Source organism: Dermacentor andersoni, chromosome 1 (assembly GCF_023375885.2).
Source record: "Dermacentor andersoni chromosome 1, qqDerAnde1_hic_scaffold, whole genome shotgun sequence".
In the NCBI taxonomy this organism is placed as follows: domain Eukaryota; kingdom Metazoa; phylum Arthropoda; class Arachnida; order Ixodida; family Ixodidae; genus Dermacentor; species Dermacentor andersoni.
Genome location: NC_092814.1, coordinates 126603638 through 126618871, shown reverse-complemented (window position 1 = coordinate 126618871; position 15234 = coordinate 126603638). Strand labels below are relative to the sequence as shown.

At 48.7% G+C, this 15234-nt stretch overlaps 1 protein-coding gene across 2 annotated transcripts in view; it reads left to right on the top strand.

The window, feature by feature from the left end:
* Positions 1-15234, top strand: part of LOC126545850 (uncharacterized) — a 101295-nt gene that overhangs the window by 43969 nt on the left and 42092 nt on the right. Inside the window, exon 10 of one of the 2 annotated variants that reach the window (XM_050193853.3) lies at positions 5473-5592. In XM_050193853.3, coding sequence (XP_050049810.2) covers positions 5473-5592 — 120 coding nt within the window. Of the gene's footprint in view, positions 1-5469; positions 5593-15234 lie in introns of both variants that reach the window. The other variant, XM_050193851.3, reaches the window with a different exon arrangement.

Genomic DNA, 15234 nt, shown 5'->3' with positions numbered 1-15234 from the left:
AATTTGAAAGCACATTTTCGCTTACTTTAGCCTGTTTATTGAACTTCGTCAATAAGTATACACAGTAACAGTAGGAAAAGGCGCACTAATCGAAGCAGTCTTCTTGATTGACATTGGCTATTGGCCAATAGCAGCTGCATATGGGAATTCGCTTTATTACAAAATAAAGTGCCCAGGACAGAGTAAGGAGCAGGCTTCTGTTGAAAAGAGAGTGCTTGAGAGAAAGGCGACTTCACACTCAGCCTGTGAGCTCCATGCGTCATACACAACTGCAACACTTGGCTGAGATGTTCACAACAGCATATGCTATCCAGACTATGTTCTCTGGCCTAGTCCGAAGGTTGGTTCAGGACCCCTCTAAATACTACAGACATGTTTTCAGAAACATGTCTTCAGAATCATGTTTTCAGAAACCCTTCAGAACTGCATTTCTTTATCTGTGATGTTTACTCTAGGGGCACTCACGCAGATATCACTAGCTTTAATAATCTGAGCTGCTTCTATTATCCCCCCCCCCTTTTTTTTGCATGTTTTAGGAGCAGGGTCTTATCTAAGTGCAGTGTACACTCACATCAGTTGCAGTGGTCTGCGAAGTATCCTACAGATTTGTTCTTCACTTTGAAGTCATTTTCACATGCTCTCACATTAAAGCAGCATCCTATCTGGCCTATATTTATTTGACCACATCATAGCGGAATTTTGCACACTATGTGCGTCATACAATTGGTGTGCTGGTTAACGTGCTTCTTTGTACTGGAATCACCCTTTTTCTTGGCTGGTAAAGGGCAAATTTGTGCTAACTTACATAGGGCATAAAAAATCACGCTGACATCATACCTGTTAGCCATCTTTTTAAGATTGTGTGAAACTCTATGGATGTAAGGAATAACCTGAGGTTTTCGTTTGTCCTTTTCCAATTGCTGACCTCTGTCTTGCTTGAAGTCCTGCAAGACTGACTCACAGCACCTGTCTACATTGTTTTGTGTTCCTTCATGTCCTGTTTATTTGCGCTGCACAAACTTAGTACTCTAAATAAATGTAGCAACTAGCTTGCGAGTGAATTCTTCTGGAATTCTTTGTAAGGCTGCAACTGAATTATCATAGCTGCATTTTAAGCTATTTTATTGGTTATGAAAGGGACGCAGGAGTGGACAGAAAAGCCAGTTTCTTTTGTTGTGCACAGTAAAAGTTACGTTGCAGTCACTGAACGCTATAATTTTTTTTTTACCTATTTGCTCAGTCGCTCGTTTGTAGGCAGTCTGGGCAAGGTTAAATCATTGAACAGCCGCATAACTGTGTCTGCGTGCAACATACAGTACTTCTGGATATTACAGACCATTCTTCTCCCTCGGTGTTGTGTGCCTATATTAATATAGATGCTACCAATTCCGCTCTTGACAGACCCATCAGTAACGGACGGTCAGCTACAATGGACAAAATTTTGTGCAAATATGTCTTGATGGTGCATGTACAACATACTACTTTGCTGTAGTGATGCGTGCATGTGGCAGTGCACTCCATGCAACTATATCCAGTCACTTGCGGAATATGTGAAAATGCATGTTTTCTTAAGGAATGGTAATGCTACCAGCAAGCTTTCCACAGCTGTGGGAAGCTTGCCAGAGTGCTGCACAATGCCTGACCAGCTAATAGAGTTTTCGGGACAATCACGCAAGGGGCTTACCGTCACCTTTAACGGTTGGCTCAGTGTTGAGCAAGTGCTGAGGGTGTCGCTAGGCCTAACCTACTTTGAAGCCGTAGCTTTCGGAACTTCAAAAGTAACTTCCGACGATTGCAAAATGCATAATTTTGAGATCGTTTTATTTCTAATTTGCATCAACTCATGCGAGAAAGACAATAGGCTACTGTTTGCAGCGTCAAGGCTTCGAAGCACGTGATGCCGTCAAGAGGTCTCGCATGCTGTGCAGCTGCGGCAGGACGCATGCTTGGAGTTGAACCTGTGTCCTATAGCAGCTCTTGTTCGTGCTACAGGTTGGACTGTCATCGTTGCTTGTGAAAAGTTAAATTTAAGGCACCAGTTTGTGCTACCGACCAATGCTTTCTGTGAAAAACAAGTTGTAACTGATGTTTGTATCATCGGTGGCAGCAACGCACTTGATCCAAGCAGTTCACATGGCAGGTACCGCATTTACTCGCATAATGATTGCACCCCGAATTTTGTCGTCAAAATACGTTTTTTTTTATTTTCCGTGTAATGATCGCACCCCGAACTTTCCACAGCGATATGTTGTGTGCCAAGTCTAGCTAATAATTATCGTGCGTACCATCTGTCGAATGCTACGTGAACGACTCAAGACAAACCAAGCGGTCTGCATGCAACAAACATTCTTAGGCTGATGCCCCATTTCATTCCTTTCATCACTTTCCGTAATTCCATGACAAAAAAAAAAAAAAAAACTACAACAAAACTTGCCCTTATTATGTGTAGGCTTTATAATAGTTGTGGTCAACAACAACAACAACAAAGGCGCCTTTCGATTCTTCTTGTCTACACTCGTGGGCACGCAACAAATCGCGAGCGGCAACGGTAGCAGCCACGTTTACACTGATACGTTAGAAGTGTACCCTATTCATACGCCGACGCTTGTAACACAGCTAAGATATTTGCCCACCCTTAGCAAAAACGTGCCGTATTAGGATAGTAGTGAAGACAAATTCCGCAGTTTCCGCAGCATGCCTGCCATGTGTTTCTATGTCACTGGCAGCTAAGCGCGCCCATCTGTTTCTGTCTCTTCAAAGTGGACATGGCTACGTTATTGCCGCAAACTTGCCGATATTTACGAGATTATTCATTACTGATACGAAAGAAACTGTTTCAATGCACGTAATGTACTCGCAAAAACAAAAAAAACTCACGTTTGGTACGTTCGCTTGCTTCGCTGGCCGCCATTTTTGTTTTGGTGTCCCGCACTACATACAGCGGCAGCCGCCTATTTGTTGACCTGTTGTCATCCCGCATGTTGTTGAATGAGAGAGCATGTTGTTGAACATGCTCTCAGGAACGGAGGAAGCCTAAAAGGAGTGAAGAAGAAACTAGGAATTGGCAAGAATCAAATGTATGCGTTAAGAGACAAAGCCGGCAATATCATTACTAATATGGAAGTAAATAGTTCAAGTGGCTGAGGAGTTCTATAGAGATTTATACAGTACCAGTGGCATCCACGAGGATATTGAAAGAGAGAATAGTCTAGAGGAATTTGAAATCCACTAAGTAACATCGGAAGAAGTAAAGAAAGCCTTGGGAGCTATGCGAAGGGGGAAGGCAGTTGGGGAGGATCAGATAACAGCAGATTTGTTGAAGAATGGTGGGCAGATTGTTCTAGAAAAACTGGCCACCCTGTATACGCAATGCCTCATGACCTCGAATGTTCCGGAATCTTGGAAGAACGCTAACATAATCCTAATCCATAAAAAAGGCGACTCCAAAGACTTGAAAAATTATATACCGATCAGCTTACTGTCCGTTGCCTACAAAGTATTTACTAAGGTAATCGCAAATAGAATCGGGAACACATTAGACTTCTGTCAACCAAAGGACCAAGCAGGATTCCGTGAAGGCTACTCAACAATAGACCATATTCGCACTATCAATCAGGTGATAGAGAAATGCGCAGAGTATAACCAACCCTTATATATAGCTTTCATTGATTACGAGAAAGCGTTTGATTCAGTCGGACCCTTAGCAGTCATGGAGGCATTACGGAATCAGGGTATAGACGAGCCGTATGTAAAAATACTGAAAGATATCTATAGCGGTTCCACAGCCACCGTAGTCCTCCATAAAGAAAGCAACAAAATCCCAATAAAGAAAGGCGCCAGGCAGGGACATACGATCTCTCCAATGCTATTCACAGCGTGTTTACAGGAGGTATTCAGAGACCTAGATTAGGAAGAATTGGGGATAAGAGTTAATGGAGAATACCTCAGTAACTTGAGATTCGCTGATGATATTGCCTTGCTTAGTAACTCAGGGGACCAATTGCAATGCATGCTCACTGACCTGGAGAGGCAAAGCAGAAGGGCGGGTCTAAAAATTACTCTCCAGAAAACTGAAGTAATGTTTAACAGTCTCGGAAGAGAACAGCAGTTTACGATAGGTAGCGAGGCACTGGAAGTGGTAAGGGAATACATCTGCTTAGGGCAGGTAGTGACGGCAGATCCGGATCATGAGACTGAAATAATCGGAAGAATAAGAATGGGCTGGGGTGCATTTGGCAGGCATCCTCAGATCATGAAGAGCAGGTTGCCATTATCCCTCAAGAGAAAAGTGTATAACAGCTGTGTCTTACTAGTACTCACCTACGGGGCAGAAACCTGGAGGCTTACGAAAAGGACGATGCAACAAGTTATGGAACGAAGAATGATGGGTGTAACGTTAAGGGATAAGAAAAGAGCCGATTGGGTGAGGGAACAAACGCGAGTTAATGACATCTTAGTTGAAATCAAGAAAAAGAAATGGGGCATGGGCAGGACATGTAATGAGGAGGGAAGATAACCGATGGTCATTAAGGGTTACGGACTTGATTCCAAGGGAAGGGAAGCGTAGCAGGGGGCGGCAAAAAGTTAGGTGGGCGGATGAGATTAAGAAGTTTGCAGGGACGACATGGCCACAATTAGTACATAACCGGGGTAGTTGGAGAAGTATGGGAGAGGCCTTTGCTCTGCAATGGGCATAACCAGGCTGCTGCTGCTGATGATGATGTCATCCCGCAGCAAACGCGGGATGAAACAAAAAATTTTTCTCTTCGCGGGAAATTTAACCCGCGTAATAATTCCACCCCTGAATTTGCGTCAATTTTTTTTTACAGAAAAGTGCGATCATTATGCGAGTAAATACGGTAGCTGGCTGCAATGGCAGAAATATCGGTTCAACCTATTTTTTTCACTGAGGGGAAAATCTTGTCATTATGTAGGGTAGAGTTTATGCTCTTGTGCAGGGAAACTTCGATTTGTCGCCAGCTAAGGTTCAGAAATTGTCGGAAAGGATGTAACCGCACTGCTATAGCATAGTTGTATGATTACTGTTCATCTAGTGATAGATTGATATGTTCATCTAATAATTGATTTACTTTAATTCCTATTTTTTATAAATTTTTTGCAATCGCCTGCGGGTACAATAATCAAACTGTGGTAATGCAAAGTTATGCTGTTTTAGAACATATTGCAGCCATTATTTTGGGCAGAACAGGCTTCAGATATAATAAACCTTCCTTGTTGAATTATTGTAGTTTGTTGTAATGAGTGTCGACTGTAATTTGTGACTGCCAGGTTAAGCCCGCGAAAATAGTATACGAGGCTGTCATATATTAGTTTGTCAAGATATTGTAGTATTAGCGCTAAGTGGGACAACTTTTTGAATCAGTGGAAAGACCCATTTAAGAATCATGATTTGTTTTGAAGTTTTGTTCTTGTTCCATGTTCTCCATTCCTCTTTCGACTTTGCTGCAGCAGCCACCTGTGGGAGGACCACTACGGTTGTCAAGTGTGTCATCTCAAGATTCTGGCTTCACTTCACAGGATACCCTGTTTTTGAGGCCTCCATCCCCTCGAGGGACCAATATAGCTGCCCAGGTGTGCATAAAAATGTTTTTCTCATTTTAAACCATTACATTAATAAAATTGCATGATATATCACCATCTTTCATGCATATTGATAAGTTCGAGCACAAATCTAAATGTGATATATTTGATGGCTTGGAAAATAAAAAAAATATACAGTAGAACCTCGCTGATACGTTCCCGTTATGTACGTTTTTCCGGCACCAACATTCGCAGTCGAGAACACTAGCAATGACCCAATAGAGTTGCGCTCATTTTTTACTGGTTCATTCATTCTCGGAAAACACGATTTTGCGGCACCAACGTTCAGTACGTCGCCATACTGATTGTGTGGTATGTTTTCCGGACGCTAGATCCCGTGTACACAAGAAAATGCGCGAAACGCGCGCGATTGAGAACACTACACAGCTAACCGCCACGGCATCTTCACCGCAATACTCGCCTGCCCGTCTCACATGAAAATGCTGGCGCGCACACAGTTTCTCATTTTGGTACCGGCAAATCTTCTCTGGGGTCCGGGGTTGTCGCACGGGGCATTCACAGCTGTCACCGCCAATACTATTGCGATAAGTATCTTTGCCTATCTGTTTCGCAGTGCGTGGTGCCATCGGAAGCGTAGCGCATGCTTTTAAGAGGTGATAACCGAAGAAACGCCCCACTGTTCCCTGCTGCAGACTGCGATTCTATACGTTTTCGGGCCGCTAGGTCCCATGTGAACAAGAAAAGGCGCACGCATGATCGAGAACGTCCCACGTGACTACAACGCCGCGCGCAGTTTCTTATTCCCGTACCAGCAAATCTCTGCCCGGGTCGTTGCACGCCGCATTCACAGGTATCACCGCCAAACGTATTGCAATAAGCATCTTCACCTATCTGTTTTACTGTGTGTGGTGCGTAGTGCCATTGGTAGTGTACTGCACGCTTTTAGTGGGCGATAATCCAAACACATCGTCGACGATGTGGGCATCACATTTTGCTTCTCACGTTTCCCTTCGGTGCATCCAGTGTAGCCGACAGCTCGATTTCGTTTCGTTTTACCTTCGCCCTCTTAAAACACCAGGTAATAGGAAAACAACAAAATGCGTCTCCGGTCCCCGGAGCACTACGAGCTTCAGGCGTGTCAGCGACTCCTGCAACGATCCCCCAGATCCGAGTCTCAAATTTTTTAGTTATTTGGATCGTATTGTCACGTGGTCGTGACGGCAAAGAACACAGTAGCAATACTGTGAAAGGCAAAACTAGCTTTTATTGGGCGAACCTGTGCCCACAAAACAGGCTACACTTAAAGCACAACGAGAGCGGCGAACACAGTCGGCGATCGTCGAAAATCTGATCAGCGGGTCAAGCGCGTCGGCTTTTACAGAGCAGTCGTCGAATGTTCCAGACTAATCATTTGGACCCGCGTGCCTTCTACAAAGTTCTACACCATTCGCGTTACGCGATGAGATCAGATAACACAAGGTTCGGCGACAACAGACAGCTGGGTAGAAGCATCGATAACTTTCCAGAAACGTCGGATACATGCAGGCGCGTCCGTCGCTGTGCGATTACAGTTGTTAAGCGGCGAAACGTGGTCGCCCGATAAAGATAAGTACACGTGTCAATACCCCCCTCTCAAAAAGCATCGACCCGATGCTGCAAACAAACGAAGTTAATAAACAAAAGCACTCATAGCAAAGAAAAGAACAAAAATGACGAAGTTCGTCAGCGTCCGTAAAAGGGTTTAAGGCGCACCACGTGGACCACTTCAGATCGTGCGCGGCGCCGCTGTGAATGCGAAATGCCGTCTGGCACGACCTCATAGTCCAGAGCGCCAATACGTCGGATGACCTTGTAGGGTCCGAAATAGCGTCGGAGTAGTTTCTCACTGAGTCCTCGTCGGCGTATCGGGGTCCAGACCCAAACACGGTCGCCAGGCTGGTACTCGACGAAGCGTCGTCGGAGGTTGTAGTGTCGGCTGTCGGTCCTCTGCTGGCTCTTGATTCGCAGGCGGGCGAGCTGTCGGGCTTCTTCGGCGCGCTGGAGATAGCTAGCGACGTCAACATTCTCTTCGTCAGTTACGTGCGGCAACATGGCGTCGAGCGTCGTCGTCGGGTTCCTGCCGTAGACCAGCTTGAACGGCGTGATCTGTGTTGTCTCTTGCACCGCCGTGTTGTACGCAAAGGTTACGTACGGCACGACCGCGTCCCACGTCTTGTGTTCGACGTCGACGTACATTGCTAGCATGTCGGCGAGGGTCTTGTTCAGGCGCTCCGTGAGACCATTCGTCTGCGGATGGTAGGCAGTTGTCCTCCTGTGACTTGTCTGGCTGTATTGCAGAATGGCTTGCGTGAGCTCTGCTGTAAAAGCCGTTCCTCTGTCGGTGATGAGGACTTCTGGAGCACCATGTCGCAGCAGGATGTTCTCGATGAAAAATTTCGCCACTTCGGCTGCGCTGCCTTTCGGTAGAGCTTTAGTTTCAGCGAAGCGGGTGAGATAGTCCGTCGCTACGACGATCCACTTATTTCCGGAAGTTGATGTCGGAAACGGTCCCAACAAGTCCATCCCAATCTGCTGAAAAGGTCGGTGAGGAGGCTTGATCGGCTGTAGTAATCCCGCTGGCCTTGTCGGTGGTGTCTTGCGTCGCTGACAGTCTCGGCATGTCTTGACGTAACGGGCGACATCGGCGGTTAGGTGCGGCCAGTAATACTTTTCTTGTATCCTCGATAGCGTTCGGGAGAAACCGAGGTGCCCAGCGGTCGGATCGTCATGTAGGGCGTGCAGTACTTCTGGACGCAGCGCCGACGGAACAACAAGAAGGTAGTTGGCGCAGACTGGTGAGAAGTTCTTCTTCACGAGTAGGTTGTTTTGAAGCGTGAACGAAGATAATCCACGCTTAAATGCCCTAGGGACAACGTCGGTGTGCCCTTCCAAATACTCGACTAGGGCTTTTAGCTCCGGGTCCCCTCGTTGTTGTTCGGCGAAATCTTCCGCGCTTATTATGCCAAGGAAGGCGTCGTCATCCTCGTCATCTTGCGGCGGCGGGTCAATGGGGGCGCGTGATAGGCAATCGGCATCTGAGTGTTTTCGTCCGGACTTGTATGTTACAGTGATGTCATATTCTTGTAGTCTGAGGCTCCACCGTGCCAGCCGTCCTGAAGGGTCCTTTAAGTTAGCTAGCCAACACAACGCGTGATGGTCGCTGACCACTTTGAATGGCCTGCCATATAGGTAAGGGCGAAATTTCGCTGTAGCCCAAACGATGGCGAGGCATTCCTTTTCGGTTGTAGAATACAGTGCAGTCCACTTATAACGATATCGAGAAAGACGAAAAATATGATCGTTATAACCGATGATCGCTGTATCTGGACTGCAGTTACCAAAAAAAAAAAAAATTTAAACGCGTTTGCGCTCTTTACCTTTGCAGCTCTGAAGTCGAATTCGCTACTTGCTCTAAAGAATAGATGATGTATACAGTAGGCCGTGAAAAACAAACTTTATTTCTAGCGCCAATGACCGTGTCAAGGATTAGGCGCGCCGAAATAGTCCGAAATCTGCACTTGCTTTTGTGGCAGCTTCAGCTTCACAACCGCGGTGTGCATGGATTCCAGCTGCTGCGCGAACACTGGCGGCAATCCTTTAGCATGCATAAAATCAATTAAGGAGTCGATCGACGACAGTGCACTTTGCGTGGACATCGTGGTCGGGGTCAAGGAGCCACTGTCGATCTCGTTGTCACTGTCGCTGATGCCGTCGCCACCGTCGCACAACTTTGCGTCAGTCGAGACAGCACATCTTCGGCGCTCGCCTCGTCGGTGACCTCATCGCAGAACGAGGCAGCACTGTCTGCAGTCAAAAACACCTCCTTCGACACACCACCTGTGTCACCAGTAGGAACGAGCTCCCAGAGCTCGGTTATGTCAGCGAATTCCACCGGGTTGGTCTCAGCGGGTTGGTGAAGTTCGTCCTTACGCACAAAGCCCGCCTTCTTGAAGCAATTGGTGATGAACCACTGGTAAAGCGCCTCTTCAACATCTGCGTACAAAGGGTCTCTAACCCCTTTTCCGCTGATCGGAATGGCCGCTGATAGCTCCTGCCTTCACAATCGCGGTGCTCCCGGTTTTCAAGATGGTTGATATCGTTAACTGAACGAGCTCATACTTCTTCACGAGGGCGCTCACCTTGAAGCCGCATCGAGAGTCCTGCAAAATATCAATCTTCGTGTCAAGCGACACAGCTTTGCGCCTTGTCGGCGCCATCTTCGAACTGGGCTGAACCGTTTATTGCACGCTGCTTCGGTGGCGTCAGCCTGCTATCGCGAGAGAGACGCGGGACGGGCGCTACCGCGCCGCTTTGCTTGTCGCTTCTTTTTTTCTTTCTCTCTCTATCGGAGCGACTGTGGCCGATGCGCATGAAGCAGCTAGCGCCATCTTGTGGCGCGCTGCGCCAACGTTGGCTGCGCCTACTCGTGCGCGGGCGGGGCGAGACGCGCTGCGCGGTAATGGCGGCAGATACGAACTTACGGAGGTAAAATCGCCTCGTCTCGACATCGTTCGTTTCAGGGAACTAAGCAACGCAAACGTTACGATTATTTGGCACGGAAAACGCCGTCCAGACTGCAAAATTTTGATCGTTATATCCGATATGCGGTGAATAACCTATCGTTATAAATGGTTTTTTTCCCCATAGACCTAATGCATAAAATGACACTCTCATGTCGACCCATCGTTATAACCGATATATCGTTATATGTGGTATCGTTATAAGTGGACTGCACTGTAATTGCCTTCCGCTTTTGACAACGACCGGCTAGCGTAAGCTATCACGTGTTCATGTCCATCTTTTCTCTGGACTAGGACGGCACCGAGGCCTAGGCTACTGGCGTCAGTGTGAATTTCGGTATCGGCGTGCTCGTCGAAGTGCGCAAGTACGGGCGGCGACTGCATGCGTCGTTTGAGTTCTTGAAATGCGTCGGCCTGCGGCGTTTCCCACTTGAACTCGACATCACATTTATTTAGATGGGTTAACGGCTCCGCGATGCGTGAAAAGTCCTTGACAAAGCGCCTGTAGTAGGCACACATGCCAAGGAATCTACGCACTGCCTTCTTGTCGATGGGCTGCGGGAACTTTGCGATGGCAGCTGTCTTCTGCGGGTCGGGGCGGACTCCAGATTTGCTGATGACGTGGCCTAAAAATAGAAGCTCCTGGTAAGCGAAGTGGCACTTTTCCGGCTTCAGAGTAAGTCCTGATGACATGATGGCCTCTAGTACTGTTGCAAGCCGCCTAAGGTGATCGTCGAAATTGCCGGCGAAGACAACGACGTCATCCAAGTAAACGAGACAGGTCTGCCACTTCAATCCTGCTAAAACCGTGTCCATCACCCGTTGGAACGTTGCGGGCGCCGAGCACAGTCCAAATGGCATAACCTTGAACTCGTAGAGGCCGTCCGGGGTGATGAAGGCGGTCTTTTCGCGATCTCTTTCGTCGACTTCTATTTGCCAATAGCCAGACTTGAGGTCCATCGACGAGAAGTATTTAGCGTTGCAGAGCCGATCCAATGCGTCGTCTATCCGTGGGAGGGGGTATACGTCCTTCTTCGTGATCTTGTTCAGACGACGATAATCGACGCAGAAACGTAGGGTTCCGTCCTTTTTCTTCACCAGGACAACAGGGGACGCCCACGGGCTTTTCGACGGCTGGATGATGTCGTCGCGCAGCATTTCGTCAACTTGTTCTCTTATAGCTTCACGTTCTCGCGGCGAAACTCGGTAAGGGCTCTGGCGGAGTGGTCGAGTGCACTCCTCGGTGATTATGCGATGCTTGGCGACTGGTGTTTGTCGAATCCCTGATGATGTCGAAAAGCAGGCTTTGTATTGTCGGAGCAGACTTCTGAGCTGTTGCTGCTTGCCCATGGGGAGACTTGGATTAATGTCGTAGTTTGGTTCGGGAACCATGGTCGTCGGGGCAGATGCGGCGGAATCCGAGAGGACAAACGCATTACTGGTTTCCAGAATTTCCTCAATGTACCCAATCGTCGTGCCCTTGTTGATGTGCTTGAACTCCTGGCTGAAGTTTGTCAGCAACACTTCAGTTTTCCCTCCATGCAGTCGAGCGATCCCTCTTGCGACGCAAATTTCACGGTCTAGCAATAGACGTTGGTCGCCTTCGATGACGCCTTCTACGTCAGCGGGTGTTTCTGTGCCGACCGAAATAACAATTCTGGAGCGAGGCGGGATGCTCACTTGATCTTCGAGCACACTCAAGGCGTGGCGACTACGAGGGCTCTCCGGCGGTGTCGCTTTATCTTCCGACAGCGTTATAGACTTCGACTGCAGGTCGATGATTGCGCCGTGTTGGTTCAGGAAGTCCATACCGAGAATGACGTCTCGTGAACACTGTTGGAGGATAACGAAGGTGGCAGGGTAAGTCCGGTTATGAATGGTTATTCTTGCCGTGCATATTTCAGTCGGCGTGATGAGGTGTCCTCCAGCGGTCCGAATTTGAGGGCCTTCCCATGCGGTCTTAACCTTCTTCAACTGGGCGGCGATGTGTCCACTCATTACGGAGTAATCGGCCCCTGTGTCCACTAAGGCGGTAACTGCGTGGCCGTCGAGAAGCACGTCGAGGTCGGTGGTTCTTTGTCTGGCGTTGCAGTTAGGTCTTGGCGTCGGATCACGGCTGCGTCGCGTTAAACTGAAGCTGGAACGTCGCGTCGTCACGTAGTCTTTTGTCGGTGTAGTCTTGGCTTTCTGACTTTGTCGGGACGGCGGCGTGTCATTATTATGTCGTGGGGATGGTCTCTTCGGCGTCTCCGTCGGCGTCGGAGGATCTTCGTCAGTTCGACGAACAGCAACCGCACCTCCATCGGTTGCTGCTTTTAGTTTTCCGGATATGGGCTCGCAGACCGGCCCCGGGCTGGGCCAGTGTATGGTCGGCGCTGCGGCGACAGGTAACGGCCTGGTGACGGCAAACGGGACGGTCGTCGAGGGCTCCACTGAGTGGCGGCGAGGTAGCCGGCGATATCGCGAGGTCGTTCGCCAATCTGTGGTCGCGGCGCGTTCACGGCGAACCCTCGGAGTCCCATCTCCCGGTATGGGCATCGGCGGTAGATGTGCCCGGCTTCTCCGCAGTGATTGCAAAGCGGGCGATGGTCAGGGGCGCGCCAAACGTCAGTCTTCCTTGGAATGCCGCGTGGGGTGACGGGTTGGCGTGCTGGCGGCGGGGTTGGTGGTGGACGACGGAACTGTGTCGTCACTGGGCCCTGCCGTGGGCGCGGAGGGGGAACGTGACGGCGGGCTACAGCGGCGTTTGTCATCGCTTGCGGCTGAGGCTGCGGCGATTCAGGGGCTACTCCGAGTTGTTGTTGGAGCTCCTCATGTACGGCGTCGGCAATCGAAGCCACTTGAGGCTGCGGTGACGGGAACAGCTTTTGTAGTTCCTCCCGCACGACCGCTCGGATAGTCTCGCGCAGGTCGTCGGTGGCCAGTGACTGAATTCCTGTGTAGTTGGTAGAGTTCGTGCAGCGGTTGAATTGCCGGTTCCGGATTTCGAGTGTCTTCTCGATGCTGGTGGCCTCGTGAAGAAACTCTTCTACGGTCTTCGGTGGACTTCGTATCATTGCGCCGAAAAGTTCTTCCTTCACGCCACGCATGAGAAGGCGGACTTTCTTCTCTTCGGGCATATCCGGGTCGGCGTGGCGGAACAGGCGGTTCATTTCTTCCGTGAATATGGCGACGTTCTCGTTAGGTAGCTGCACTCGGGCGTCCAGCATAGCTTCGGCCCTTTCCTTGCGCACGACGCTTGTAAAGGTGCGCAGGAAGCCGGTACGGAACAGGTCCCATGTTGTCAATGTCGACTCCCTGTTCTCGAACCACGTTCTGGCGGCGTCTTCTAGGGCGAAGTATACATGCCGCAACTTGTCGTCGGAGTCCCAGTTGTTGAAAGTCGCGATTCGCTCGTACGTCTCCAGCCAGGATTCCGGGTCTTCAGTTGCTGCTCCATGGAAGGTCGGTGGATCCCGAGGTTGTTGCAGGACAACGGGGGTCGCTGGGGCAGCCATTGGGGTTGTCTTGGCCACGATCTTCTTGGTCTTCTCACGTAGAAGTCCGTGTTCTGGGGGCAGCTGTTGTAGACGACGGCTTACTCGATGGTCCGTGACTACGTTGGTGCTCTCTTTACGGTCCGGGCTTGGATCACGGCTTGTCGGGGGCGTCCGGTACATGGACCAAAAGCACCTCCACCAGATGTCACGTGGTCGTGACGGCAAAGAACACAGTAGCAATACTGTGAAAGGCAAAACTAGCTTTTATTGGGCGAACCTGTGCCCACAAAACAGGCTACACTTAAAGCACAACGAGAGCGGCGAACACAGTCGGCGATCGTCGAAAATCTGATCAGCGGGTCAAGCGCGTCGGCTTTTATAGAGCAGTCGTCGAATGTTCCAGACTAATCATTTGGACCCGCGTGCCTTCTACAAAGTTCTACACCATTCGCGTTACGCGATGAGATCAGATAACACAAGGTTCGGCGACAACAGACAGCTGGGTAGAAGCATCGATAACTTTCCAGAAACATCGGATACATGCAGGCACGTCCGTCGCTGTGCGATTACAGTTGTTAAGCGGCGAAACGTGGTCGCCCGATAAAGATAAGTACACGTGTCAGTATGTTTTCCCAGTTAGTAAGTTTTTCTCGCGTTTTTTTTAAAAAACATATTGTAGTAGCTCCGACGGGGCGGCTGGGTGCGGGACCTATGGCATGAGGCCTAACGGCCTAGTGCGAAGTGCCGCAAAAAAAGAGCCGGACTGCTCAAGTCGGGGACCAGACAAAGAATGCCTTTATCCCGGTGAGGGGAAAAGAAATGCATCAGGGCACACTTACAGCGTTAGGCGCGGAGTGGCGCCAGCAGTCATAACCATTCGAAATCAAAACAGGATATTACATAACCTCTCCCTTGAAAGAAAAATGCGCCACACTCTCCGCGCGTAAGAAGCAAGAGTCATGACTTACAGAAGAATACAGAAGTGAAAGCATTCATAAAATGACTAAGGTTTGACTTATGGCCACGTATCATTTATACATTTTTGTTGGCATTGGCCTAATGAAAAAATAAATGCAATGGAAATGTGGCACACTACATGCTCTGTGTTATTAACTTGGAATGAGTTGACTAGAGATTCACATGTAAGCACCGTAACACAAGCGTTTGGTGATGACATCTTTATACAATAGAAAATTGAGGTACATGTACCTATCACTTTATTTATTATTATTATTTTTTTTTGAGCAGACATCTTTGGCATCCTAATTTTTAAAAGAAAGAAACATACAACTGAAAGCACTGAAAATGAACACACTTTCATGAACACAATTGCACTGCAGTTCTGAAGAGTACCCGTCTTGGGAGGACAATGATGAGGTGCACACTTGCACATACACGTCATAGATGATAAAAGTTCACTGAATACAAGCAAATGCAAACATCCGTGTGCCCCTTTGGGTAACACTGATGGGTGGCTCATTCGCTCTGAGCCTGACTCAAGACAGCTCTGTGGCTTTCATGGATTGAAGACTGTGCGTATAAGGCACTTTACACTGCAAGAATGTTGGGAAATCCCCCCTTTTGAAGGATACAGCTTGTGTGCTATTTACCTAACAAACATGAAAGGAAAGACA